This window comes from Hemitrygon akajei, unplaced genomic scaffold (genome assembly GCF_048418815.1).
Source record: "Hemitrygon akajei unplaced genomic scaffold, sHemAka1.3 Scf000148, whole genome shotgun sequence".
Taxonomy (NCBI): domain Eukaryota; kingdom Metazoa; phylum Chordata; class Chondrichthyes; order Myliobatiformes; family Dasyatidae; genus Hemitrygon; species Hemitrygon akajei.
In genome coordinates, this window is record NW_027332034.1 from 57,393 (window position 1) to 83,327 (window position 25,935).

Consider the following 25,935-nt stretch of genomic DNA (forward strand, 5'->3'; position numbering starts at 1 on the left):
CGTTGAGTGAGTCGCTCCCCTCTCCCTCATTGAGACAATGAACTCCCCGACCCATCAGCCCACACCGCGTCCCCGACCTCCGCCTTCCCTTTCTCCCGCCCACGCCCCAGGTTTTTGCAGCTCGTCTTATTTGAGAAGGAAATGTCCTCACCCATTCATCCTCCACTATTGAAAAACCCACTCTCCCACACCCCACATCCTGTCCAATCAGACCACTCCCTCCCGTCCCATTAAATCCTCTCCCTTCCCATCACATCCCCTCCCTCCCCGTCCCATCACTCCCGCTCCCTTCATGTCGTTTCACTCCTCCTCACCCCGTCTTTGTCTTCTCCATGTTGGCCACCAGTTTGTGACAGGAACTTTCGCCCCTCCCCTTTCCGTCCCCTATTGAGTCAGCATCAGCACTCCTCGTCCCATCACTCCTCTTCCTCCCAAGCCCCTCACTACTCCCCAAAACACACATGTATATGTGTATGTGTGAATATCTGAGATATATACATTAGTTTAATAAATGACAACATTATTAGAATTAAAACCGATATACAATACCCAAGACTATATAAAACACAAATTAAAGTGCTGTTATTACAATCAATAACATACACGATCCCGGAATTGTATCCATGGGCACCGCATGCTCCTTCGCCATAGATTCTGAGTGCGACAGTGGCCATTGTAAGGCAGTGTCTCACTCCATCCCTGGCGGCCACATTAACCAAGGATTCGCCCATTTTAAATCAGCGCGTCCCTCCCTCTCTTGTGCTCACTTCTACCAAAGCCGCCACTCTCTCCCCAGCGGCCATTTCAAGTGAAGCGTCGGATATCCCACCTCTCCCGGAAGTTCCGGGAGTCCCCCGCATATTGATAGCGGCTCCCTGATGCCCGCGAATTATATACAATATCTCGGAAATCGATTTTTGAGAGGGGGAGAGGGAGAGGGAACGAGAGAGAGAGTGTGAGTGAGAGAGTGACAGAGAGCACCATGGCAGAGTATTAAAAAAAAGAAAATACAAGAAGTACTTCACCCCAGACTACACTAAAGAGTACCCCTTCCCTACTAGAGATCAACAATAATGACAGTGTTGCTCGCTGCACTGTCTGCAACTGTGACTTTTCTATTGCCCATGGGGGGTTAAATCACTGTTGAGGTGAGTTTAACGGGTGTCATTCATTCATCAGCATAGCTAACGCTATTTAAACGAGCTGTCTGGCCGCTAAGGAGCTACTCTATTGCAGACATCCCACCTCTCCCGGGAGTTCCGGGAGTCTCCCGCAAATTGATGGTACCTGCTTCCCTGAAATGAGATTTAGCAGGGTGGGGTTAATTGAGTGATGGAATGGTGCAGACGGAGCTTCACTGTGTGTTTGGAATTGTAAGTGTGTGATGGGACGGTGTGGAGGGAAATTCACTCTGTGTCTGACCCCAGGAGTGTGTGATAGGATGGTGTGGAGCGAAATTCACTCTATGTCTGACCCCGGAAGTGTGTGATGGGACAGTGTGGAGGGAAATTCACTCTCAGTCTGACCCCGGGAGTGTGTGATGGGACGGTGTGGAGGGAAATTCACTCTGTGTCTGACCCCGGGAGTGTGTGATGGGACGGTGTGGAGGGAAATTCACTCTGTGTCTGACCCCGGGAGTGTGTGATGGGACGGTGTGGAGGGAGATTCACTCTGTTTCTGACGCCGGGAGTGTGTGATGGGATGGTGTGGAGGGAGATTCACTCCGTGTGTAACGTCGGTATTCCATCCCCATCCGTCTGGTACTTGGGACCTCAGTGGTCTCACGTGTGATATTATCGTCAATTCTATCTGTCTGCGGGGAACAGATAGCCAGGAAGGGGTTTGGTGGAGATGTCCCGACCTCCCTCAGCCTGGAGCTGAGACGCTACTGTGTCAGTGTGAGGAGCTCCGACCCACTGTTGCAGTGCACAGGGTGCGGGGGCAGCAGAAACCTCAAATAAAACTCGAGTCCGGCACCAGGACAGGAAGTTACAGCGGTTTATTGATTTCATCTTGGCAAATGTAAATTAAACAATGTGTGAGCTGCTGACGTGCGGGAATAAATAAGCTGCTCCCGACTCACTCACAGTCACACACAATTAACTGACCGGCGACAACGAGTGACAGTTTGAATAATCAGTCCCGTTTCTCACCGTCACACTGCATCGGGGAACCTATGATTATAAAATCACACTTCAGTCCACTGTGGCCGGGATGTTAATCAAGGCTGTTCACAAGTCTCCAAACAAATCCACGGTGAGTTTGCAGTTCCTTGTCTCCGTATCCCCCCCCCCCCTCTTCCCAGCTTCTCTTTCTCTCCTTCGCCCTTCTCTCTCTTCCCTTCAGGCTTCTCTCTCTCTCTTCTTCCCACTCTCCCTCCACCCCTCTGTCTCCTCCCCTGCCTCTCTCTCTCTCTCTTTTTTAATTTAACATCATTATATCGGCCAGACTACCGAATGCACCGTCCTCAGCAAAGGGAGCAAAAGGATTCTCTCCCGGGATCATCCCCACCCCCCCCCCCCACCACCACCCCAGACTGAGCTCCGGCCCCCGGGCTCTTCCTGTCTGAGTAATTCCCCGGGGTGTCACGTGGGAGTCTCGAATACGCACATCCGGCGGAAGCTGCCCCGCCGGACAACAGGCGGAAACACGTCACTGCGGGCCCGCTGCGAGCGACGCACACAGCGCGAGGCCCGAGCCGGTTCCGTTAAAACCGTTGGGAATCAGCCCCGGCGCGCGGCCGTTAAAGGTAAGGGCGGGAGTTAAAGGGGAGGGCGGGGAGTCGGTCAAATGTCCCCATCCCGCGGGCGGGGATGTTCACAAATTCAGATGTTCACACGGTCTCCACTCTCAGTCCGGGTCTGAGTTCCTGCAGAGATCTCAGTTCCTCCTCCCCGGTCCAACTGAACCGATTCCCGTCCAGCCTGAAACAGATGGGAGAATAAAGATGAAATAGACAGATTACACAACAGTGTCAGTAACAGGGGACCGGGGTTAATGTTTCAACAACACTCACAGACAAATATCACCAGAAAACCCGCGGATCCGCTGATATTTTATCACATTGAACATCAACACAAACACTCACCGGATCCACTCCAGACTCGGGAGGGTCAGTATGAGGCGGCGGAGAGCGGGGACAGATCCGTCTGTCAGCGAGTTGTAACCCAGGTCCAGCCAAGTCAGTGATGGATTTGTACTGAGAGCGGCGACGAGATCCTCGACACCAGAATCTGTGAGACTGACATTCCTCAACCTGGAGATGAGAGAGAGTGAGGGTGAAGGACACAGAGAGACAGGAGACGGTACAAATCACCAGTGTTTATCAGTAACACAATTACTGATCACATTAATGTTCAGTGTCAGACACCCAGTGACTGTAAACACAATCTCCCACAGTCTGGTACTTACCCCAGTTTCTGTATTTTACAGTCCGGGTTCCTCAGACCCGCAGACACCAGTTTCACTCCTGAATCTCCCAGTTTATTCTCACTCAGGTCCAGCACCGTCAGTGATGGGTTTGTACTGAGAGCGGGGGCGAGATCCTCGGCACCAGAATCTGTGAGACCGACATATACCAGCCTGGAGATGAGAGAGAGTGAGGGTGAAGGACACAGAGAGACAGGAGACGGTACAAATCCCCAGTGTTTATCAGTAGCACAATTACTGATCACATTAATGTTCAGTGTCAGACACCCAGTGACTGTAAACACAATCTCCCACAGTCTGGTACTTACCCCAGTCTCTGTATTTTACACTCCGGGTTCCTCAGAGCCGCAACCACCAGTTTCACTCCTGAATCTCCCAGTTTATTATCACTCAGGTCCAGCTCCGTCAGTGATGGGTTTGTACTGAGAGCGGGGGGCGAGATCCTCGGCACCAGAATCTGTGAGACCGACCTTCTTCAGCCTGGAGATGACAGAGAATGAGGGTGAAGGACACAGAGAGACAGAAGACGGTACAAATCCCCAGTGTTTATCAGTAACACAATTACTGATTTGTTTTCTTCAGCACGACTGCGCAAGTCAGCCAGTGAGAACAGCGAGAAGGGTTTAAAAGGAAGACAGATTTACAGAGCGAGCGTCAGAGGAGCGGGAGACGGGAGTAGGAAGGCTTTGGATCAACGGGGCTTCGGCGATAAAGGGTCGAGGCGAGGTAGGTTATCTGTTTACAATACAGACAGAGAGTATGTGTGTGAGGCTAGTTTTCTGTGCTCGGTGTCAGATGTGGGAGATCCTGGAGACTCCCAGCCTCCTGGACGGCAACATCTGCACCCGGTGTGTCGAGCTGCAGCTCCTTCGGGACCGAGTTAGGGAACTGGAGATGCAGCTCGATGACCTTCGTCTGGTCAGGGAGAGCGAGGAGGTGATAGAGAGGAGTTACAGGCAGGTGGTCACACGGGGGCCACGGGAGACTGAAGAAGTGGGTCACAGTCAGGAGAGGGAAGGGCAAGAAGCAGGTACTAGAGAGTACCCCTGTGGCTGTACACCTTGACAATAAATACTCCTGTTCGAGTACTGCTGGAGAGGGAGCAACAACAGCTACACCTCTGGCACAGAGTCTGGCCCTGTGGCTCAGAAGGGTAGGGAAAGGAAGAGGAAGGCAGCAGAGATAGGGGACTCTATAGTCAGGGGGTCAGAGAGGTGATTCTGTGGATGCAGGAAGGAAACTCGGATGGTAGTTTGCCTCCCAGGTGCCAGGGTCCAGGATGTTCCTGATCACGTCCAAGATATCCTGCAGTGGGAGGGAGAACAGCCAGAGGTCGTGGTACATATTGGTACCAGTGACATAGGTAGTAAAAGGGAAGAGGTCCTGAAAACAGAGTACAGGGAGTTAGGAAGGAAGCTGAGAAGCAGGACCTCAAAGGTAGTGATCTCGGAATTACTTCCTGTGCCACGTGACAGTGAGAATAAGATTAGGATGAGGTGGAGGATAAACGCGTGGCTGAGGGATTGGAGCAGGAGGCAGGGATTCAGATTGCTGGATTATTGGGACCTCTTTTGGAGCAGGTGTGACCTGTACAAAAATGACGGATTGCACTTGAATCCCAGGGGGACCAATATCCTGACAGAAAGGTTTGCCAAGGCTACTGGGGAGAATTTAAACAAGAATTGCTGGGGGGAGGGAACCAAATTGATGTGATGGAGGAGAGGGAGGTTGGCTCACAAATAGAGAGAATTTGGAGACAGCGTGAAAGGGAGGATACGCAGGTGATAGAGAAGGGAGGCTCTCAGTCTGATGAATTGAGATGTGTCTATTTTAATGCATGGAGTATGATGAATAAAACGGATGAGCTTAGAGCGTGGATCAGCTCTTGGAGCTATGATGTGGTGGCCATTACAGAGTCTTGGATGGCGCAGGGGCAGGAATGGTTACTTCGAGTGCCAGGCTTTAGATGTTTCAGAAAGGACAGGGAGGGAGGCAAAAGAGGTGGGGACGTGGCACTGTTGATCAGAGATAGTGTCACGGCTGCAGAAAAGGAGGACGTCATGGAGGGGTTGTCTAGGGCGTCTCTGTGGGTGGAGGTTAGGAACAGGAAGGGGTCAATAACTCTACTGGTTGTTTTGTATAGACCACCAAGCAGTAACAGGGACATCGAGGAGCAGATAGGGAGACAGATTCTGGAAAGGAGTTTTAATAACAGGGTTGTTGAGGTGTGAGATTTTAACTTCCCAAATATTGATTGACAGCTTTCGAGTGAGGGGTTTAGATGGGGTGGAACTTGTTAGGTGTGTTCAGGAAGGTTTCTTGATACAATATGTAGATAAGCCTACAAGAGGAGAGGCTGTACTTGATCTGCTATTGGGAAATGAACCTGGCCAAGTGTCAGGTCTCTCAGTGGGAGAGCATTTTGGAGATAGTGATCACAATTCTATCTCTTTTACCATAGCCTTAGAGAGCGATAGGAACAGGCAAGTTAGGGAAACCTTTAATTAGAGTAAGCAGAACTATGAGTCTATCAGGCTGGAACTTGTAAGCATAAATTGGAAACAGATGTTCTCAGGGAAACATACCGAAGAAATGTAGAAAATGTTCAGGGGATATTTGCGTGGGGTTCTGAGTAGGTACGTTCCAATGAGACATGGAAAGGATGGTGGGGTACAAGATCCGTGGTGCACAAAGGCTGTTGTAAATCTACTCAAGAAGAAAAGAAGAGCTTATGAAAGGTTCAAAAAACGAGGTAATGATATGAATCTGGAAGATTATAAGGCTAGCAGGAAGGAGCTTAAGAATGAAACCAGGAGAGCTGGAAGGGGCCATGAGAAGGCCTTGGCGGACGGGATTAGGGAAACCCCCAAATCATTCTGCAAGTATGAGAAGAGCAAGAGGATAAGATGTGAGAGAATAGGACCACACTGGTGTGACAATGGAAAATTGTGTATGGAACCGGAGGAAATAGCGGAGGTATTTAATAAACCATTTGCTTCAGTATTCATAACGGAAAAGAATCTTGGCAATTGTAGGGATGAATTGCAGTGGACTGAAAAGCTTGAGAATGTAGATATTAAGAAAGAGGATGTGGTGGAGCTTTTGGAAAGCATCAAGTTGGATAAGTCACCGGGAGATGGCGGGTTGTACCCCAGGCTACTGCGGGAAGTGCGGGAGGAGATTGCTGAGCCTCTGGCAATGATCTTTGAATCATCAATGAGGATGGGAGAGGTTGCGGAGGATTGGAGGGTTGTGGATGTTGTTCCCTTATTCAAGAAAGGGAGTAGGGATTGCCTAGGATATTACAGCCTAGACAGTCTTACTTCAGTGGTTGGTAAGTTGATGGAGAAGATCCTCAGAGGCAGGATTTATCTGGAGAGGCAAAATATGATTTGGAATAGTCAGCATGGCTTTGTCAAAGGCAGGTTGTGCAGGAAAGGAATGGAGGGTTATGGGCTGAGTGCAGGTCAGTGGGACTAGGTGAGAGTAAGCGTTCGGCACGGACTACAAGGGCCAAGATGGCCTGTTTCCGTGCTGTTATGGTTATATGTTGCAGCTATATTGGACCCTGATCAGACCCCACTTGGAGTACTGTGCTCAGTTCTGGTCGCCTCACTACAGGAAGGACATGGAAACCATAGAAAGGGTGCAGAGGAGATTTCCAAGGATGTTGCCTGGATTGGGGAGCATACCTTATGAGAATAGGTTGAGTGAACTTGGTCTTTTCTCTTGGAGTGACGGAGGATGAGAGGTGATTTGATAGGTGTACAAGATAATGAGAGGCATTGATCATGTACATAGTTAGAGGCTTTTCCCCAGGGCTGAAATGGCTAGCACGAGAGGGCATATTTTTAAGGTGCTTGGAAGTAGGTACAGAGGAGAGGTCAGGGTTAAGTTTTTTTTACACAGAGAGTGGTGAGTGCGTGGAACGGGCTGCTGGCGGCGGTGGTGGAGGCGGAAACGATCGGATCTTTAACCTCCAGGATGGCTACATGGAGCTTAGAAATATGGACGGCTATGGGTAAAACCGAGGTAATTCTAAAGTAGAAACATGTTCGGCACAGCTTTGTGGGCCGAAGGGCCTGTATTGTGCTGTAGGTTTTCTATGTTTCTTTGTTTCTACTGATCACATTAATGTTCAGTGTCAGACACCCAGTGACTGTAAACACAATCTCCCACAATCTGGGACTTACCACAGTTTCTGTATTTTACACTCCGGGTTCCTCAGAGACGCAAACACCAATTTCACTCCTGAATCTCCCAGGTCATTCTCCTCAAGTCTAAACACAAACAGACAGATTGATGAACAAAGTGATTCAAACCGTGGGCCTGGGGGAATTTCTCTCACTTGGATATTTATGGAAACATTAAACCCTTCAGTAAATCACTGAACGGAGTTCCCATCACGATCAATGTCCCTCACTGACCAGCTCCAGTGAATTCACCGAATGTCAGTAATTTAGTCTGTCGATGTGACCCTGTAAACTCCACATATTCTCTCTCATTTCCAGATGGCTAAACAAAATGTTCCTGACCGAAATGCAGAAATGTCAATGGGACACAGTGGAATAGACCCACCCGAGATAAAGGGATGGGGAAGAGAGATCACACTAGAAGAGTGGGGGATGGGAACAGAGGCCCCGCACGAGAAAGGGTGATGGTGAATAGAGATCCCATAGGATGAAGGGGGATGGGGAAGAGAGATACCATAGGAGGAAGGGAGATGGGGAAGAGAGATCCCACAGGAGGAAGGGGGATGGGGAAGAGAGATCCCACTGGACGAAGGGAGATGAGAAAGACAGATGCCGGAGGAAGAGGGGAATGGGAACAGAGGCCCAACAGCAGGAAGGGGGATGGTGAAGAGAGATCCCACAGATGGAAGGGAGATGTGCAAGAGATAGATCCCTGAAGAGGAAGGAAGATGTGGAAGGGAGATCCCACAAGAAGATTGGAGAATGGGGAACAGAGATCCCACAGGAGTATGTGGGATGGGTAAGAGAGATCCCACAGGAAGAAAGGGGGTGGGGAAGATTAATCCCACAGGAGTAAGGGGATGGGGAAGAGAGATTCCACAGAAGGAAGGGAGATGAGAAAGACAGAAGCCACAGGAAGAGGGGAATGGGAATAGAGGCCCAACAGCAGGAAGGGGCATTGCGAAGAGTGAGCCCACAGGAGGAGGTCGGATGAATGAGTGATCTAAAAGCAGGAAGGGGTATGTGGAAGGGAGATCCCACAAGAAGAGTAGGGGATGGGAACAGAGGCGCCATAGGCGAAGGTGGATGGCGAAAGAGATCCCAGAGTTAGAAGGCAGATGGGGAAGAGTGATCCCACTGGAGGAAGTGGGATGGGGCAGAAAGATTCCCACAGGATGAAAGGGAGTGGGGAAGATAAATGCCACAGGAGGAAGGGGATGTAGGAGAGACATCGCACAGAAAGAAGGGGGATGAGGAAGAGCGATCTCACAGGAGGAAGGGGCATGGGGAAGAGAGACCGATAGGAAGAGGAGGGACGAGGAAGAGAGATCATACAGCTGGATGGGGGATGAGTAGGAGAGTTACCTCAGGAGGAATGGGGATGGGAAAGAGTGATCCCACATAAAGAGAGGACATGGAACAGAGGACCCACAGGTGGAAGGGGGATGAGGAAGAGAGATCCAAAAGGAGGAAGAGAGATGAGAAAGTGAGATGCCACAGGAAGAGGGGAATGGGAACAGAGGCCCATTGCAGGAAGGAGGATGGTGAAGAGAGAGCCCACAGGAGTTCGGATGGACGAGAGATCTGAAAGTAGGAAGGGGGATGTGGTAGAGAGATCCCACAGGTGGAAGAGGGAAGGAGAAGTGATAGATCCCTGAAGAGGAAGGAAGATGTGGAAGGGAGATCCCACAAGAAGGGTGGGGTATGACAACAGAAGCCCCACAGAAGAAAGGTGGATGGGGAATAGAAATCCCACAGGAGGAAGGGGGATGGGGAAGTGAGATCCCACAGGAGGAAGGGGGATGGGGAAGAGAGATCCCACAGGAGGAAGGGGGATGGGGAAGAGAGATCCCACCGGAGGAAGCCGGATAGGGAAGGGACATCCCACAGCAGGAAGGGGGAAGGGGAAGAGAGATCCCACAGGAGGAAGGGGGATGGGGAAGTGAGATCCCACAGGAGGAAGGGGGAAGGGGAAGGGAGATCCCACAGGTGGATTGCTCCCCGTGCCACGTGCTAGTGAGGCTAGAAATAGGAAGATAATGCAGCTAAATACGTGGCTGAGGGGATGGTGCATGAGGGTGTGGTTCATGTTTCTGGACAATTGGGCTTTCTTCCAGGGGAGGTGTGACCAGTTCGAATTGGACAGTTTGCACCTGAACTGGAGGGGACTAACATCCTTGCCTGTAGGTTAGGCAAGTTCTGCTCAGGGGGTTTTGAACCAGATTGTAAGCGGAGGGAGCAGTTTGTTAGAGCAGATAGTGATGTCGAGGAGGATAAGGGTCATGCGAGGACTGCTTGTATAGACAGATATCAATGGTTTGTACGTGAGAGGAATGTTCTCAGGTGCATCTATTTCCATGCAAGGAGAATTATTGGTAAGGCAGATGAGTTTAGGTCGTGGATTGACACATGATGATATCGACATTATTGCTATTAGTAAGACTTGGTTGCAGGAGGGGCAGGACTAATAACTATATAAACATATAATAATTACAGCACGGAAACAGGCCATTTCGGCCCTTCTAGTCCGTGCCGAATGCTTACACTCACCTAGTCCCATTGACCCGCACTCAGCCCATAACCCTCCATTCCTTCCCTGTCCATATACCTATCCAATTTTACTTTAAATGACAATACCTAACCTGCCTCTACCACTTCTACTGGAAGCTCGTTCCACATAGCTACCACTCTCTGAGTAAAGAAATTACCCATCATATTACCCTTAAACATTTGCCCCCTTACTCTCAACTGATGTCCTCTTGTTTGAATCTCCACTATTCTCAATGGAAAAAGCCTATCCACGTCAACTCTATCTATCCCCCTCATAAGTTTAAATACCTCTATCGTCCACCCTCAACCTTCTATGCTCCAAAGAATAAAGACCTAACTTGTTCAATCTTTCTGTGTAACTTAGGTGCTGAAACCCAGGTAACATTCTAGTAAATCTTCTCTGTACTCTCTCTCTATTTTATTGACATCTTTCCTATAATTCGGTGACCAGAACTGTACACAATACTCCAAATTCGGTCTTAACAATGCCTTGTACAATTTTAACATTACATCCCAACTCCTATACTGAATGCTCTGATTTATAAAGGCCAACATACCAAAAGCTTTCTTCACCACCCTATCCACATGAGATTCCACCTTCAGGGAACTATACACCATTATTCCTAGATCACCCTGTTCTACTGCATTCTTCAATGTCCTACAATTTACCATGTATGTCCTATTTGGATTATTCCTACTAAAATGTAGTACCTCACACTTATCAGCATTAAACTCCATCTGCCATCGTTCAGCTCACTCCTCTAATTGTTCTAAATCTCTCTTCAAACTTTTAAAACCTACTTCATTATCCACAACGCCACCTACCGTACTATCTTCTGCATGCTTACTAATCCAATTTACCACCCCATCATCCAGATCATTAATGTATATGACAAACAACATTGGACCCAGTACAGATCCCTGAGGCCCACCACTAGTCACCGGCCTCCAACCTGATAGTTATCCACCACTACTCTCTGGCATCTCCCATCCAGGCACTGTTGAATCCATTTTACTGCTTCAGTATTAATACCTAATGATCAAATCTTCCTAATTAACCTTGTCAAGGGCCTTAATGAAGTCCATATAGACAACATCCACTGCTTTACCCTTGTCAACTTTACTTGTAACCTCTTCAAAAAATTCAATAAGGTATGTCAAACATGACCTTTCACGGACAAATCCATGATGACTGTTCCTAACCAGACCCTGTCTATCCAGATAATTATATATACCATCTCTAAGAATACCTTCCATTAATTTACCCACCACTGACGTCAAACTGACAGGCCTATAATTGCTAGGTTTACTCTTAGAACCCTTTTTAAACAATGGAACCACATGAGCAATACGACAATCCTTCGGCACCATCTCCGTTTCTAATAACATTTGAAATATTTCTGTCAGAGCCCCCTGCTAATTCTACACTAACCTCCCTCATGGTCCTAGAGAATATCCTGTCAGGATCCGGAGATTTATCCACTTTTATATTCCTTAAAAGCGCCAGCTTCATGTTCCGGGGTTCCGTTGTTTCAAACGTGACAGGGGTGAAGGATGAAAGGGGGAGGAGTGGCATTACCAGTCAGGGAAAATATCACAGTTGTGCGTAGACGGGACAGCCTGGAGGGCTCGTCTACAGAGGCCATATGGGTGGAGCTGAGGAACGGGGAAAGTGTGAGCACACTAATAGTGTTGTATTATAGACCGCCCAATAGTCAGAGAGAATTGGAGGAGTAAACCTGTAGAGAGTTAGCAGACTGATGTAAGAAACAGAAAGTTGTAATCGTAGAGGATTTTAAATTTCCACATATTGACGGGGACTCCCACTCTGAGAAAGGGTTAGATGGCGTGGAGTTTGTCAAATGTGTTCAGGAAAGTTTTCTAAATCAATATATTGAGGTACCAACGAGAGAGGGTGCAGTACCTGATCCCCTATTAGGGAACCAGACAGGTCAGGTGACAGAAGTATGTGTAAGCAAACATTTTGGGTCCAGTGACCATAATGTCATTAGTTTCAAGATAATTATGGATAAGGATAGGACTGGTCCACCAGTTAAGGTTCTGAATTGGAGAAGGGCCAATTTTGTGGAAATGAGAGAGGATCATGGAAAAGTGGATTGGGATAAGTTGTTTTCTGGTAAGGATGTGTTCAGTATGTGGAAGGCCTTCAAGGGTGAAATTTTGAGAGTGCAGAGTTTGCATGTTCGTGCCAGGATTAAAGGCAAAGTTAACAGGCATAGGGAACCTTGGTTTACAAGGGATATTGGTGATCTGGCTAAGTAGGTGTTTAGTAGGTATAGGCAACAAGGGAAAAATGAGGTACTTGAAGAGTATAGAAAATGTAAGGGAATACTAAGGAAGGAAATCAGGAAGGCAAAAAGAAGACATGAGGTTGCTTTGGCAGATAATGTGAAGGTAAACCCGAAGGGTTTCTACAAGTATATTGAGAGTAAAATGATAGTAAAGGACAAAATTGGTCCCCTAGAAGATCAGAGTGGTCGTCTATGTGTGGAGCCTCACGAGATGGGGGAGATCTTAAACAGGTTTTTTGCGTCAGTGTTTACTCAGGAAACTGGCATAGTGGATATGGAATTAAGGGAAACAAACAGTAGTGTCATGGAGCATATAGAGATTAAAGAGGAGGAGCTCCTTGCTGCCTTATAAAGGTAGATAAATCTCTGGGCCTGACATGATATTTTCTCGGACCTTGAGAGAGACTAGTGTAGAAATTGCAGGGGCCCTAGCAGAAATATTTAAAATGTCCTCAGCCACGGGTGCGGTGCCGGAGGATTGAAGGGTAGTTCATGTAGTTCCGTTGTTTGAAAAAGGCTCCAAAAGTACACCAGGTAATTACAGGCCAGTAAGCCTGACATCAGTAGTAGGTAAATTATCAGAAGGTGTTCTGAGAGATCGGATATACAAGGATTTGGACAGCCAAGGGCTGATAAAAGATAGTCAACATGGCTTTGTATGTGGTAGATCATGTTTAATGAATCTTGTAGTGTTTTTTGAGGAGGTTACCAAGAATACATATGAAGGAAAGGCTGTGGATGTTGTCTGCATGAACTTTAGTAAGGCCTTTGACAAAGTCCCACACATAAAAGGTCAGTTCAGAATGTTCAGACATTAGGTATCCATGGAGAGGTTGTACACTGGATTCAAATTGGCTGTGTGGGAGAAGACAGAGAGTGGTAGTGGATCATTGCTTCTCAGACTGGAGGCCTGTGACTAGTGGTGGGTCTCAGGGATCTGTGCTGGGACCATTGCTGTTTGTTGTCTATATCAATGATCTAGATGATAATGTGATAAATTGGATCAGCAGGTTTGCTGATGACATTAAGATGGAGGCGTTGTGGACAGTGAGGAAGGCTTTGAAAGCTTGCAGAGGGATCTGGACCAACTGGAAAAATGGGCCAGAAAATGACAGATGGAATTTAGAACATATGACATATAACCATATAACAATTACAGCATGGAAACAGGCCATCTCAGCCTTTCTAGTCTGTGCCGAATGCTTACTCTCACCTAGTCCCACCTACCTGCACTCAGCCCATAACCCTCCATTCCATTCCTTTCCTGTCCATATTACTATCCAATTTTTTTTAAATGACAAAATTGAACCCGCCTCTACCACTTCTACTGGAAGCTCGTTCCACATAGCTACCACTCTCTGAGTAAAGAAGATCTCCCTTGTGATACCCCTAAACTTTTGTCCTTTCACTCTCAACTCATTCCCTCTTGTTCGAATCTCCCCTACTCTGAATGGAAAAAAGACTATCCATGTCAACTCTATCTATCCCCCTCATAATTTTAAATACCTCTATCAAGTCCCCCCTCAACCTTCTACGCTCCAAAGAATAAAGACCTAACTTGTTCATTAGGTGCTGAAACCCAGGTAATATTCTACTAAATTTACTTAGTACTCTCTCTATTTTGCTGACATCTTTCCTATAATCTGGTGACTAGAACTGTACAGAATACTCCAAATTTGGCCTTAACAATAACATGTACAATTTTAACATTACATCCCAACTCCTATACTCAATGCTCTGATTTATAAAGGCCAGAATACCAAAAGCTTTCTTCACCACCCCATCCACATGAGATTCCACCTTCAGGGAACTATGCACCATTATTCTTAGATCACTCTGTTCTGCTGCATTCCTCAATGCCCTACCATTTACCATATATGTCCTTTTTGGATTATTCCTACCAAAATGTATCACCTCACACATATCAACATTAAACTCCATCTGCCATCTTTCAGCCCACTCTTCTAACTGGCCTAAATCTTTGAACAACAAGCTTTGAAAACCTTCATTATCCACAACGTCACCTATCTTAGTATTATCTGCATACTTACTAATCCAATTTACCATTCCATCATCCAGATCATTAATGTATATGACAAACAACATTGGACCCAGTACAGATCCCTGAGGCACACCACTAGTCACCACTTTAATGCAGACAAGTGTGAGGTGTTGCATTTTGGAAGGACAGATCAAGGTAGGACATACACAGTAAATGGTAGGGCACTGAGGAGTGTGGAGGAACAAAGGGATCTGGGAGTTCAGATACATAATTCCCTAAAAGTGGCGTCACAGGTGGACAGGGTTGTAAAGAAGGTTTTTGGCATCCTGGCATTCATAAATCAAAGCATTGAGTATAGGAGTTGGGATGTTATGGTGAGATTGTATAGGACATTGGTGAGGCCAAGTTTTGAATATTGTGTGCAGTCCTGGTCACTGAACTATAGGAAGGATATCAGTATAGTTGAAAGAGTGCAGAAAAGATTTAATAGGATGTTGCCGGGTCTTCAGGAGTTGAGTTACAGGGAAAGATTGAACAGATTACGACCTTATTCCTTGGAGCGCAGAAGAATGCGGGGGGATTTCAAAGAGGTTGACAAAACTCTGAGGGGTATAGACAGGGTAAATGAGAATAGGCTCTTTCCACATACATTAGGAGAGATGAATTACAGGAGGACTTGGCTTCAGGGTGAAAGGGGAAAGGTTTCGGGGAAAATTCTTCACTGAGAGAGAGGTGAGAGGGTGGAACGAGCTGCCATCCGATGTGGAAAATGTGGACTCACTCTTAAGGTTTAAGAATAAATTGGATAGATACATGGATGGGGGCGGTCTGGAGGGTTATGGACTGGGTATAGGTCACTGGGACAAGTGGAATAAAGTTTTGGCACAGAGCAGAAGGGCCAGATGGCTTGTTTTCTGTGCGCTGGTGTTTTATGATTCTATGAAGGGCTGTGGGGAGGAGAGTTCACTCAGGCGTAAGGGCGAATGGGAAGAGAACTCCCACAGGAGGAAGGGAGATGGGGAAGAGAGATCCCACAGGAGGAAAGGGGATGGGAAAAAGCGATCCCACCGAAGGAAGGGGGATGGGGAAGAGAGAACTCGCAGGATGGAGATGGGGAAGGGAGATCCCACAGGAGGATATGGGAAGGGGAAGAGAGAACTCGGAGGGGGAAGGGGGATGGGGTAGAGAGATCCCATAGGAGGAAGGGAGATGGGGAAGAGAGATCCCACAGGAGGAAGGGGATGGGGAAGGGAGATCCCACAGGAGGAAGGGGGATGGGGAAGAGAGATCCCACAGTAGGAACGGGGATGGGGAAGAGAGATCCCACAGGAGGAAGGGGATGGGGAAGAGAGATTCATCAGGAGGAAGGGAGCTGGTGATGAGAGATCCCACAGGAGGAAGGTGTATAGGGAACAGAGAGCCCACAGGAGGAAGGGAGATGGGTAGAGAGATCTCACAGCAGGAAGAGGGATGGGGAAGGGAGATCCCACAGGAGGAAGGGGGATGGGGTAGAGAGATCCCACAGGAGGAAGGGGGATGGGGAAGAGAGATCCCACAGGAGGAAGGGGGATGGGGTAGAGAGATCCCACAGGAGGAAGGGGGATGGGGAAGAGAGATCCCACAGGAGGAAGGGGGATGGGGTAGAGAGATCCCACAGGAGGAAGGGGGATGGGGAAGAGAGATCCCACAGGAGGAAGGGGGATGGGGGAGAGAGATTCCACAGGAGGAAGGGGTTGGGGTAGAGAGATCCCACAGGAGGAAGGGGGATGGGGAAGAGAGATCCCACAGGAGGAAGGGGTTGGGGTAGAGAGATCCCACAGGAGCATGGGGGGTGGAGAAGAGAGATTCATCAGGAGGAAGGGAGCTGGTGATGAGAGATCCCACAGGAGGAAGGTGTATAGGGAACAGAGAGCCCACAGGAGGAAGGGAGATGGGTAGAGAGATCTCACAGCAGGAAAAGGGATGGGGAAGGGAGATCCCACAGGAGGAAGGGGGATGGGGTAGAGAGATCCCACAGGAGGAAGGGGGATGGGGAAGAGAGATCCCACAGGAGGAAGGGGGATGGGAAAGAGAGATCCCACAGGAGGAAGGGGGATGGGGTAGAGAGATCCCACAGGAGGAAGGGGGATGGGGGAGAGAGATCCCACAGGAGGAAGGGCTGGGGGAGAGTGATCCCACAGGACGAAGGGGAATGGGGAAGAGAGATCCCATAAGAGGAAGGGAGATGGGGGAGAGAGATCCCACAGGTGGAAGGGGGATGGGGTAGAGAGACCCCACAGGAGGAAGAGGGATGGGGAAGAGAGATCCCACAGGAGGAAATGGATATATAGAGAGATTTATCAGGATGAAGCTGGAAGGGGTTGAGAGATTGGCCAGGAGGAGGAGGGATGTGGAAGAGAGTTCCCAGAGGAGGATGTGGGATTGGGAAGAGAAATCTCACAGGAGGAAGTGGGTTGGGGAAGTGAAATTCCACAGGACAATGGGGCATGCCAAAGAGAGATCCGACAGGAGGAAGGTGTATGGAGAAGAGAGATCCCACGGCAGGAATGGGGATGGGGATGAGAGATCCCACAGCAGGACGGAATGGGAAGGGAGATCCCACAGAAGGAAGGGGGATGGGGAAGAGGGATCCCACAGGAGGAAGGGTTTGGGGTAGAGAGATCCCACAGGAGGAAGGGGGATGGGGAAGAGAGATCCCACAGGAGGGATGGGGTAGAGAGATCCCACAGGAGGAAGGGGGATGGGGAAGAGAGATCCCACAGGAGGAAGGGGGATGGGGTAGAGAGTTCCCACAGGAGGAAGGGATGGGGGAGAGAGATCCCACAGGACGAAGGGGAATGGGGAAGAGAGATCCCATAAGAGGATGGGGGAGAGAGATCCCACAGGTGGAAGGGGGATGGGGTAGAGAGACCCCACAGGAGGAAGGGGGATGGGGAAGAGAGATCCCACAGGAGGAAATGGATATATAGAGAGATTTATCAGGATGAAGCTGGAAGGGGTTGAGAGATTGGCCAGGAGGAGTAGGGATGTGGAAGAGAGTTCCCACAGGAGGATGTGGGATTGGGAAGAGAAATCTCACAGGAGGAAGTGGGTTGGGGAAGTGAAATTCCACAGGACAATGGGGCATCCCAAAGAGAGATCCGACAGGAGGAAGGTGTATGGAGAAGAGAGATCCCACGGCAGGAAGGGGGATGAGGATGAGAGATCCCACAGAAGGAAGGGGGATGGGGATGAGAGATCCCACAGGAGGAAGGTGGATGCTGAGGAGAGATCCAACAGTTGGAAGGAAGGTGGAGTGGGAACAGAGAGGCCAGAGGATGAAAGAGGGATGCGAAAGTAAGATCTCACAGATGGATTGCTACCCGTGCCACGTGCTAGTGAGGCTAGAAATAGGAAGATAATGCAGCTAAACACGTGGCTGAGGGAATGGTGCGTGAGGGTGGGGTTCATGTTTCTGGACAATTGGGCTTTCTTCCAGGGGAGGTGGGACCAGTTCGAATTGGACAGTTTGCACCCGAACTGGAGGGGACTAACATCCTTGCCGGTAGGTTAGCAAGTTCTGCTCCGGGGGTTTTAAACAAGGTTGCAGGGGGAGGGGGCAGAGTGTTAGAGCAGATAGTGAGGTGGAGGAGGATAATGATCATGCGAGGACTGCTTGTATAGACAGGTATAAAAGGTTTGTACGTGATAGAAATGTTCTCAGGTGCATCTATTTCAATGCAAGGAGTATTGTTGGTAAGGCAGATGAGTTTAGGGCGTGGATTGGCACGATAATGACATCGACATTATTGCTATTAGTAAGACTTGGTTTGCAAGAGGGGCAGGACTGGCAGCTTCATGTTCTGGGTTTCCGTTGTTTCAGAGGTGATAGAGCGGAGGGATGAAAGGGGGAGAAGTGGCATTACCGGTCAGGGAGACTATCACAGCTGTGCATAGATGGGACAGCCCAGAGGGCTCGTCTATAGAGGCTATATGGGTGGAGCTGAGGAACGGGAAAGGTGTGACCACATGAATAGGGTTGTATTATAGACCGCCCAATAGGCAGAGAGAATTGGAGGAGCAAATCTGTAGTGAGATAGCAGACAGAAATTTGTAATCGTAGGGGTTTTTAACTTTCCACATATTGACGGTGCGCCCACTCTGAGAAAAGGTTAGATGGCGTGGAGTTTGTCAAATGTGTTCAGGAAAGTTTTCTAAATCAATATATTGAGGTACCAACGAGAGAGAGTGTGCAGTACCTGATCTCCTTTTAGGGAACCAGACAGGTCAGGTGACAGAAGTATATGTAAGCAAACATTTTGGGTCCAGTGACCATAATGTCATTAATTTCAAGATAATTATGGATAAGGATAGGACTCATCCACCAGTTAAGGTTCTGAATTGGAGAAGGGCCAATTTTGTGGAAAAGAGAGAGGATATGGGAAGAGTGGATTGGGTTAAGTTGTTTTCTGGCAAGGATGTGTTTTGTAAGTGGAACGCCTTCAAGGGTGAAGTTTTGAGAGTGCAGAGTTTGCATGTTCCTACCAGGATTAAAGGCAAAGTTAACAGGCATGGGGAACCTTGGTTTACAAGGGATATAGGTGATCTGGTTAAGTAGGTGTTTAGCAGGCATAGGCAACAAGGGACAAATGAGGTACTTGAAGAGTATAGAAAATGTAAGGGAATACTAAGGAAGGAAATCAGGAAGGCAAAAAGAAGACATGAGGTTGCTTTGGCAGATAATGTGAAGGTAAACCCAAAGGGTTTCTACAAGTATATTGAGAGTAAAAGGATAGTAAAGGACATAATTGGTCCCCTTGAAGATCAGAGTGGTCATCTATATGTGGAGCCTCATGAGATGGGGGAGATCTTAAACAGTTTTTTGCGTCAGTGTTTACTCAGGAAACTGGCGTAGCGAATATGGAATTAAGGCAAACAATCAGTCGTGTCATGGACCATATAGAGATTAAAGAGGAGGAGGTGCTTGCTGCCTTACAGCGAATAAAGGTAGATAAATCCCCCGGGCCTGACATGATATCTCCTCGGACCTTGAGAGAGACTAGTGTAGAAATTGCACGGGCCCTGGCAGAAATATTTAAAATGTCCTCAGCCACGGGTTCGGTGCCGGAGGATTGGAGGGTAGCTCATGTAGTTCCGTTGTTTGAAAAAGGCTCCAAAAGTACACCAGGTAATTACAGGCCAGTAAGCCTGACATCAGTAGTAGGTAAATTATCAAAAGGTGTTCTGAGAGATCGGATATACAAGGACTTGGACAGCCAAGGGCTGATTCAAGATAGTCAACATGGCTTTGTGTGTGGTAGATCATGTTTAATGAATCTTGTAGTGTTTTTCGAGGAGGTTACCAAGAATGCATATGAAGGAAAGGCTGTAGATGTTGTCTACATTGACTTTTCTAAGGCCTTTGACAAGGTCCCACATAAGAGGTTAGTTCTAAAGGTCCAGACACTAGGTATCCATGGAGATGTTGTAAACTGGATTTGAATTGGCTGGGTGGGAGAAGACAGAGAGTGGTAGTGGATGATTGCTTCTCAGACTGGAGGCCTGTGACTAGTGGTGTGTCTCAGGGATCTGTGCTGGGACCATTGTTGTTTGTTGTCTATATCAATGATCTAGATGATAATGTGATAAATTGGATCAGCAGGTTTGTGGATGACACTAAGATAGAGGCATTGTGGACAGCAAGGAAGGCTTTCAAAGCTTGCAGAGGGATCTGGACCAACTGGAAGAATGAGCCAGAAAATGGCAGATAGAATTTAATGCAGACAAGTGTGAGGTGTTCCATTTTGGAAGGACAAATCAAGGTACGACAAACACGATAAACGGTAGGGCACTGAAGAGTGTGGAAGAACAGAGGGATCTGGGTTTTAGATACGTAAGTCCCTGAAAGTGGCGTCACGGGTAGACAGGGTTGTAAAGAAGGCTTTTGGCATCCTGGCATTCATAAATCAAAGTACTGAGTATAGGAGTTGGGATGTTATGGTGAGGTTGTATAAGACATTGGTGAGGCCAAATTTGGAGTATTATGTGCAGTTCTGATCACCTAACTATAGGAAGGATATCAGTAAGTTTGAAAAAGTGCAGAGAAGATTTACTAGGATGTTGGTTGGTCTTCAGGAGTTGAGTTACAAGGAAAGATTGAACAGGTTAGGACTTTATTCCTTGGAGCGTAGAAGAATGAGGGGAGATTTGGTAGAGGTTTACAAAATTATGAGGGTATAGACAGGGTAAATGCGAATAGGCATAGATTAGGAGAGATAAAAATGAGAAGACATGTCTTCAGCGTGAAAGCGGAAAGGTTTGGGGGGAGAATTAGGAGGAACTTCTCCACTCAGAGGGTGGTGAGAGTGTGGAACAAGCTGCCATCTGATGTGGATAATGTGGACTCACTCTTAAGCTTTAAGAATAAATTGGATAGATACATGGATGGGAGAGGACTGGAGGGTTATGGACTGGGTGCAGGTCAATGGGACAAGCGGAATAAGGTTTTGGTACAGACTAGAAGGACCGAAAGGCTTGTTTTCTGTGCCGTAGTGTTCTGTGATTTTATGATTCTATGGGGAGGAGAGTTCCCACAGGCGAAAGGGGGATGGGGATGGGGAAGAGAGATCCCAAAGGAGGAAGGGGGATGGGGAAGAGAAATCCCACAGGAGGAAGGGGGATGGGGAAGAGAAATCCCACAGGAGGAAGGGGGATAGGGAAGAGAGATCCCACAGGAGGAGGGGGATACAGAGAGAGATTAAACAGGATGAAGGGGGAACGGGTTGAGAGATCGGCCAGGAGGAGGAGGAATGTGAAAGAGAGTTCCCACAGGAGGATGTGGGATTGGGAAGAGAAATCTCACAGGAGGAAGGGGGTTGAGGAAGAGAAATTCCACAGGACAATGGGGCATGCCAAAGAGAGATCCGACAGGAAGAAGTCCATGGGGGAGAGAGATCCCACAGGAGGAAAGGGTATGGGGAAGCGAGTTTCAACAGCAGGAAGGGATGGGGAAGAGAAATCCATAGAAGGAAGGGGGATGTGGAAGAGCGATCTCATAGGTGAAAGGGCGATGGGGAAGAGAGATCCCACAGGAGGAAGAGGGATGGGGAGGAGAGCTCTCACAGGAAGGGGTGGGGTGTTGTGTGGAAAAGACATCCCACAGGAGGATGAGAAAAGAGTAATAGAGAGCCCACAGGAGGAATGTGGTTGGTGGCGAGATTCCAAAGAATGGAAGGGGGATTGGGATGAGAGGTCCCACAGGAGGATTCCAAGGGTAAATGATAATCCTACAAGACGAGAGGATGCAGAAATTTTTTGTACGTGTGTGTTGGGTCTGAACAGAGGCCCAGAGGAGATGAGCCCTCGCTCTTTGCGTATCTGGAAGTGAGCAAAGTCACACACGGGGAATGGCAGTGGGAGGACAATCTCACAATGGTATTTCTTTCCTTCTCACTGGGACAGTCTGCTGACAGTCTCTTGTCCCTCACCGGGAAGGGGGTGTGAATCTCTGGCCCGCCTGCTGCAGTCTGTGTTGGTCTGGGTGTCAGTAACAGTGAGAAGGAACATTGTCAATGGACGTGTCACAGGCAGTGAGAAACACGGCCATTCCTGTGATTTACTACCATTGAACCAATGGCTGTTGTTCACTGATCTGATGAAGTCTCCAACATCCCTTCACAAGGAACCACAGAACCCTCCCGTCCTGGGGGAATTACTGACTGATCCCCGTGGGCATTTGTCACAATTCTTCACAATCTGATTTACTACAAATTTACCGAAATTCCTTTGCTTTGAAACAACACAATGAGACAGTTTAACAGTTCAGAGTGAGAGATAAATCAAGATACCTCAACTCCTGGCACTTGTGTAGCCCGGGTCCCAGTCGCTGGATTCCTTCACACTGAATGTGGCAGTTCCCCAGATTGAGGTGTTTTATTGTATCACAGAATCCGATGGCATGAGACAGGACCGCGCAGTCAATCGGGGTCAGTGTCATTCCACTGAATGAAAGTGTTTCCACAGATCCCAGTGCGGCCTGAGCCAGTCCACGATTCTGAGATTCAAACAGATAGTGCAATGTGTTCAGGAGGCTCCTTTTACCAGCTTCACTCCTCGTGTTTCCACTCTGGCGTTTAACCTCCTCCTTCACCCAGTCAATCACCCGGCAGGTTGTTTCATGAGGAAATGGACCCAGAAACTCCTCCAGGCCCCGAGCTGTCATTGGGTTGGAGAGACCAGCAACGAAACGGAGAAATACCTCAAATCGCCCATCTGTCGTGTTGTGGGCTTCAGTGAGGAATTTCAGGATATCCCCGGGATGTGGATTCAGGAATTGTGCGACTGCAGCTACAAACTCTTGGATGGTGAGGTGTGGGAATGTGTACACCACACACCGGGCTGAATCCTCTCTCTCCAAAAGTTCCATCAGGAACCCGGACAGGAACTGGGAAGGCTGCAGAGTGTAATTGATCAAATCTCCACCTGTAAACACGATCTTCCTCTCGAACACTCCTCTGAAGGCCATCTGACCAACCCTGAGTAACACATCACGGCGGTTCTCAATCTCACAGCCATGGTTTTTCAGGATGTTGTAAATATAGTAGGAGTACAGTTGGGTGATGGTCTTGGGAACTCGCTGCGGGTCCCTGACACTTTGTGTGAAGAAGGGGCCCAGTGCCAGAGCGAGGATCCAGCAGTAGGAGGGGTTGTAGCTCATGGTGTACAGGATCTCGTTCTCCTTCACGTGTTTGAAAACAGCTTCCGCCACTGTCTGATCTTCAAAATACCTGATGAAATATCCCTTCCGTTCCTCACCAACAAATCCCAGGATTTCAGCCCAGACACTGATATCCGCCTTTTCCAATAAATGTAACGCAGTGGGACGGGTGGTCACCAGCACTGAACACCCTGGGAGCAGCTTGCCCTGGATTAAACTGTACACAATGTCAGAAACCTCACACCACCACTCGGGATCTGGGCACTGGTGCTTGGGTTCTGTATCTCTCCGACTGTCAGCGAAATCGATTTTGTGCTTGAATTCATCCAAACCATCGAATACGAACAGCAGTCCCTCTGTCTGTTTCCAGATCTCTCCCAGGACATTCCCAAAGTAGGGGTAATGATGCAGAATCAGTTCTTTCAGGTTTATTCTGCAGTTAATGGTGTTTAAATCCCGGAATTTGAAACTGAAGACAAACTGGAACTGTTGATATATTTTCCCTGTGGCCCAGTCGTAAACAATCTTTTGTACCATTGTTGTTTTCCCGATCCCCGGGACTCCGGCCACTGCTGCGGATATCCCGGATTTGTTTCCAAAGAAATATCTTTCCAATTTTTGAAGAAAGCTCTTCTTGAATAACTGATCAGTCCGGATTTTTTCCAGCTTACCACGGAGATGTTTCTGTCTCCACTCCTCGTGGTCTCTGCCTCTTGCCAGCAGCTCATGTTCCACCAGTCTCCGATCTCGAACAGTAGAAATGATCGTGAGCTCAGCGTATCGATCAACCAGCTGGAAAACCTTCACCTTCTCCCTCATCAGGATCGTGTTCACTCTCAGTGTTTCAGTTTCTGCCCACAGAGTCTCCATGTGTTTCCTTCGAACATCTTATGACGGACAGAAATAGGTTGTCAGTGCCTGATCTGATGAACATGGAGCTCACAACATATTTTCTTTAATAAAAAAACTACTCGTTAAAAACACTGTTTGTGCGAAATCGGGTGATCAGAGATTAGAGTGTCTGAAAATGAACGATGGCCCAGAAACAGTTCTGATCTGATTCAGATTCGCTGTTAAAGGCTCCACTGTTCCCTCTGTTGGTAGTTTGCAGATTCCCCGGTGTTCCAGTGAGCACCAAGTGCACACGTGATTCTGGAGAGGAGAGTGTTGTGTGGAGCGGGTGGTTTCACTGCTTTCACTGCTCAGCTTCTGCTGAACTGTGCAACCCTGCAGAGGGTAACAGTAGGGGGTGAGGGGGGCATTTACTTGCTCTAATAACTTTTACTTCTCTCACAATGGACCCCATGTTCTTGACACTCCTTTAGGATTAAGCTGTCAGTACTGAGCCACAGAAAAGGAACATAATTTCAGTTTCCTTTTCCAGGCTGAGCCAGTCACAATGTAACACACCCCGCACTGGTCTACAGTCTCTTATTCTCCGAGGAGCTGGTCCATGAACTCGGGCAATTCCTCGATGATGTGCGGAAGAGCAGGAAGCTGAAGAGGATGGCAGAGGTAATAGGGAACTCTAAAGTCAGGAGGACAGGTAGCAGATTCTGTGGACACCGATGGTACTTTGCCTCTCAGGTGCCATTGTCCGAAATGTTTCTGGTCGCGTCCACAATATCCTGAGAAGGGAGGGTGAGCAGCCAGAAGTCGTGACAAACATTGGTAACAACGACATAGGAAAAGCAAAGGGAGGAGGTCTGGAAAATCGAACACAGGAGGTTAGGAAAAAAGCTGAGGAACAGGACCTCAAAAGTAGTGATCTCAGGATTGCTGCCTGTGCCACCCGACAGTGGCAATAGGAATAGAATGAGGTGGCAGAGAAATGTGTGGCAGAGCATTTGGAGCAGGGGGCAGTGAATCAGATTTTTGGATAATTGGGACCACTTCCGGGGTAGGTAGGACCTGTACAAAAGGCACGGGTTACACGTGAATCCGATGAGGACCAATATTCTTCCGGGCAGATTTACTGGAGCTGTTGGGAGTGTTTTAACCTAAAATGGCCGGGGGACTGGAACTAGGACGATAGAGCTGTGGATGAACCAGCAGGTTGACAAGTAGATGATGGGTTTAACATGAATGTAAGGAAGGACAAGCCAATGACTGAGTTCAAATACAGACGGAGCAAAGTGTTAAATTGTACTGCATAGACAACATTCAAAAGGGCGGAGATGCAAGACTAAACGCATTGCATTTAAATGCACCGAACATTCAGAATAAGATGGACGAACTTTTGGCGCAATTAGAGATTGGTTGGTATGATGTTGTGGGCATCACTGAGTCGTGGCTGAAAGAAGACCATAGCTGGGAGCTTAACGTTAAAAGATTTACGTCTTATCGAAAGGACAGGCAGGAAGGCATAGGCGTTGGTGATGCGGCTGTGCTGGTTTGAGGTGGAACCACATCTGTAGAAAGAGGTGACATAGGCTTAGAGAATGTTGAAGCTTTGTGGGTGGAGATAGGAAACTGTAAGAGTTAAAAAAAATTTATAGGGACGAAAATTATGGAGGCACGAGAGAGAAGCTTACCCAGGTAGATTGGAGAAGGATACTAGCATAGATGATCGCAATGGAATAAAGCGAATTACAGAGGCACGAGAGAGAAGCTTTCCCAGGTTGATTGGAGAAGGATACTAGCGGAGATGATCGCAATGGAATAAAGCGAATTACAGAGGCACGAGAGAGAAGCTTTCCCAGGTAGATTGGAGAAGGTTACTAGCGGAGATGATCGCAATCGAATAAAGCGAAT

The 25,935-nt window shown here is 48.1% G+C and overlaps 1 protein-coding gene across 1 annotated transcript in view; it reads right to left on the reverse strand.

Annotated features, from left to right (window-relative positions):
- Positions 1-3,468: 3,468 nt before the first annotated feature.
- The window catches only part of LOC140723934 (NACHT, LRR and PYD domains-containing protein 3-like), a 45,335-nt gene continuing 22,868 nt past the window's right edge, over positions 3,469-25,935 (reverse strand). Inside the window, exons 5-8 of the mRNA XM_073038480.1 lie at positions 22,313-24,068; positions 7,623-7,709; positions 3,738-3,909; positions 3,469-3,582 (exon numbers count right to left, since the gene is read on the reverse strand). Of these exons, the coding sequence (XP_072894581.1) occupies positions 3,816-3,909; positions 7,623-7,709; positions 22,313-24,068 (1,937 nt within the window). The 3' untranslated portion in view covers positions 3,469-3,582; positions 3,738-3,815. The remainder of the gene's footprint in view (positions 3,583-3,737; positions 3,910-7,622; positions 7,710-22,312; positions 24,069-25,935) is intronic.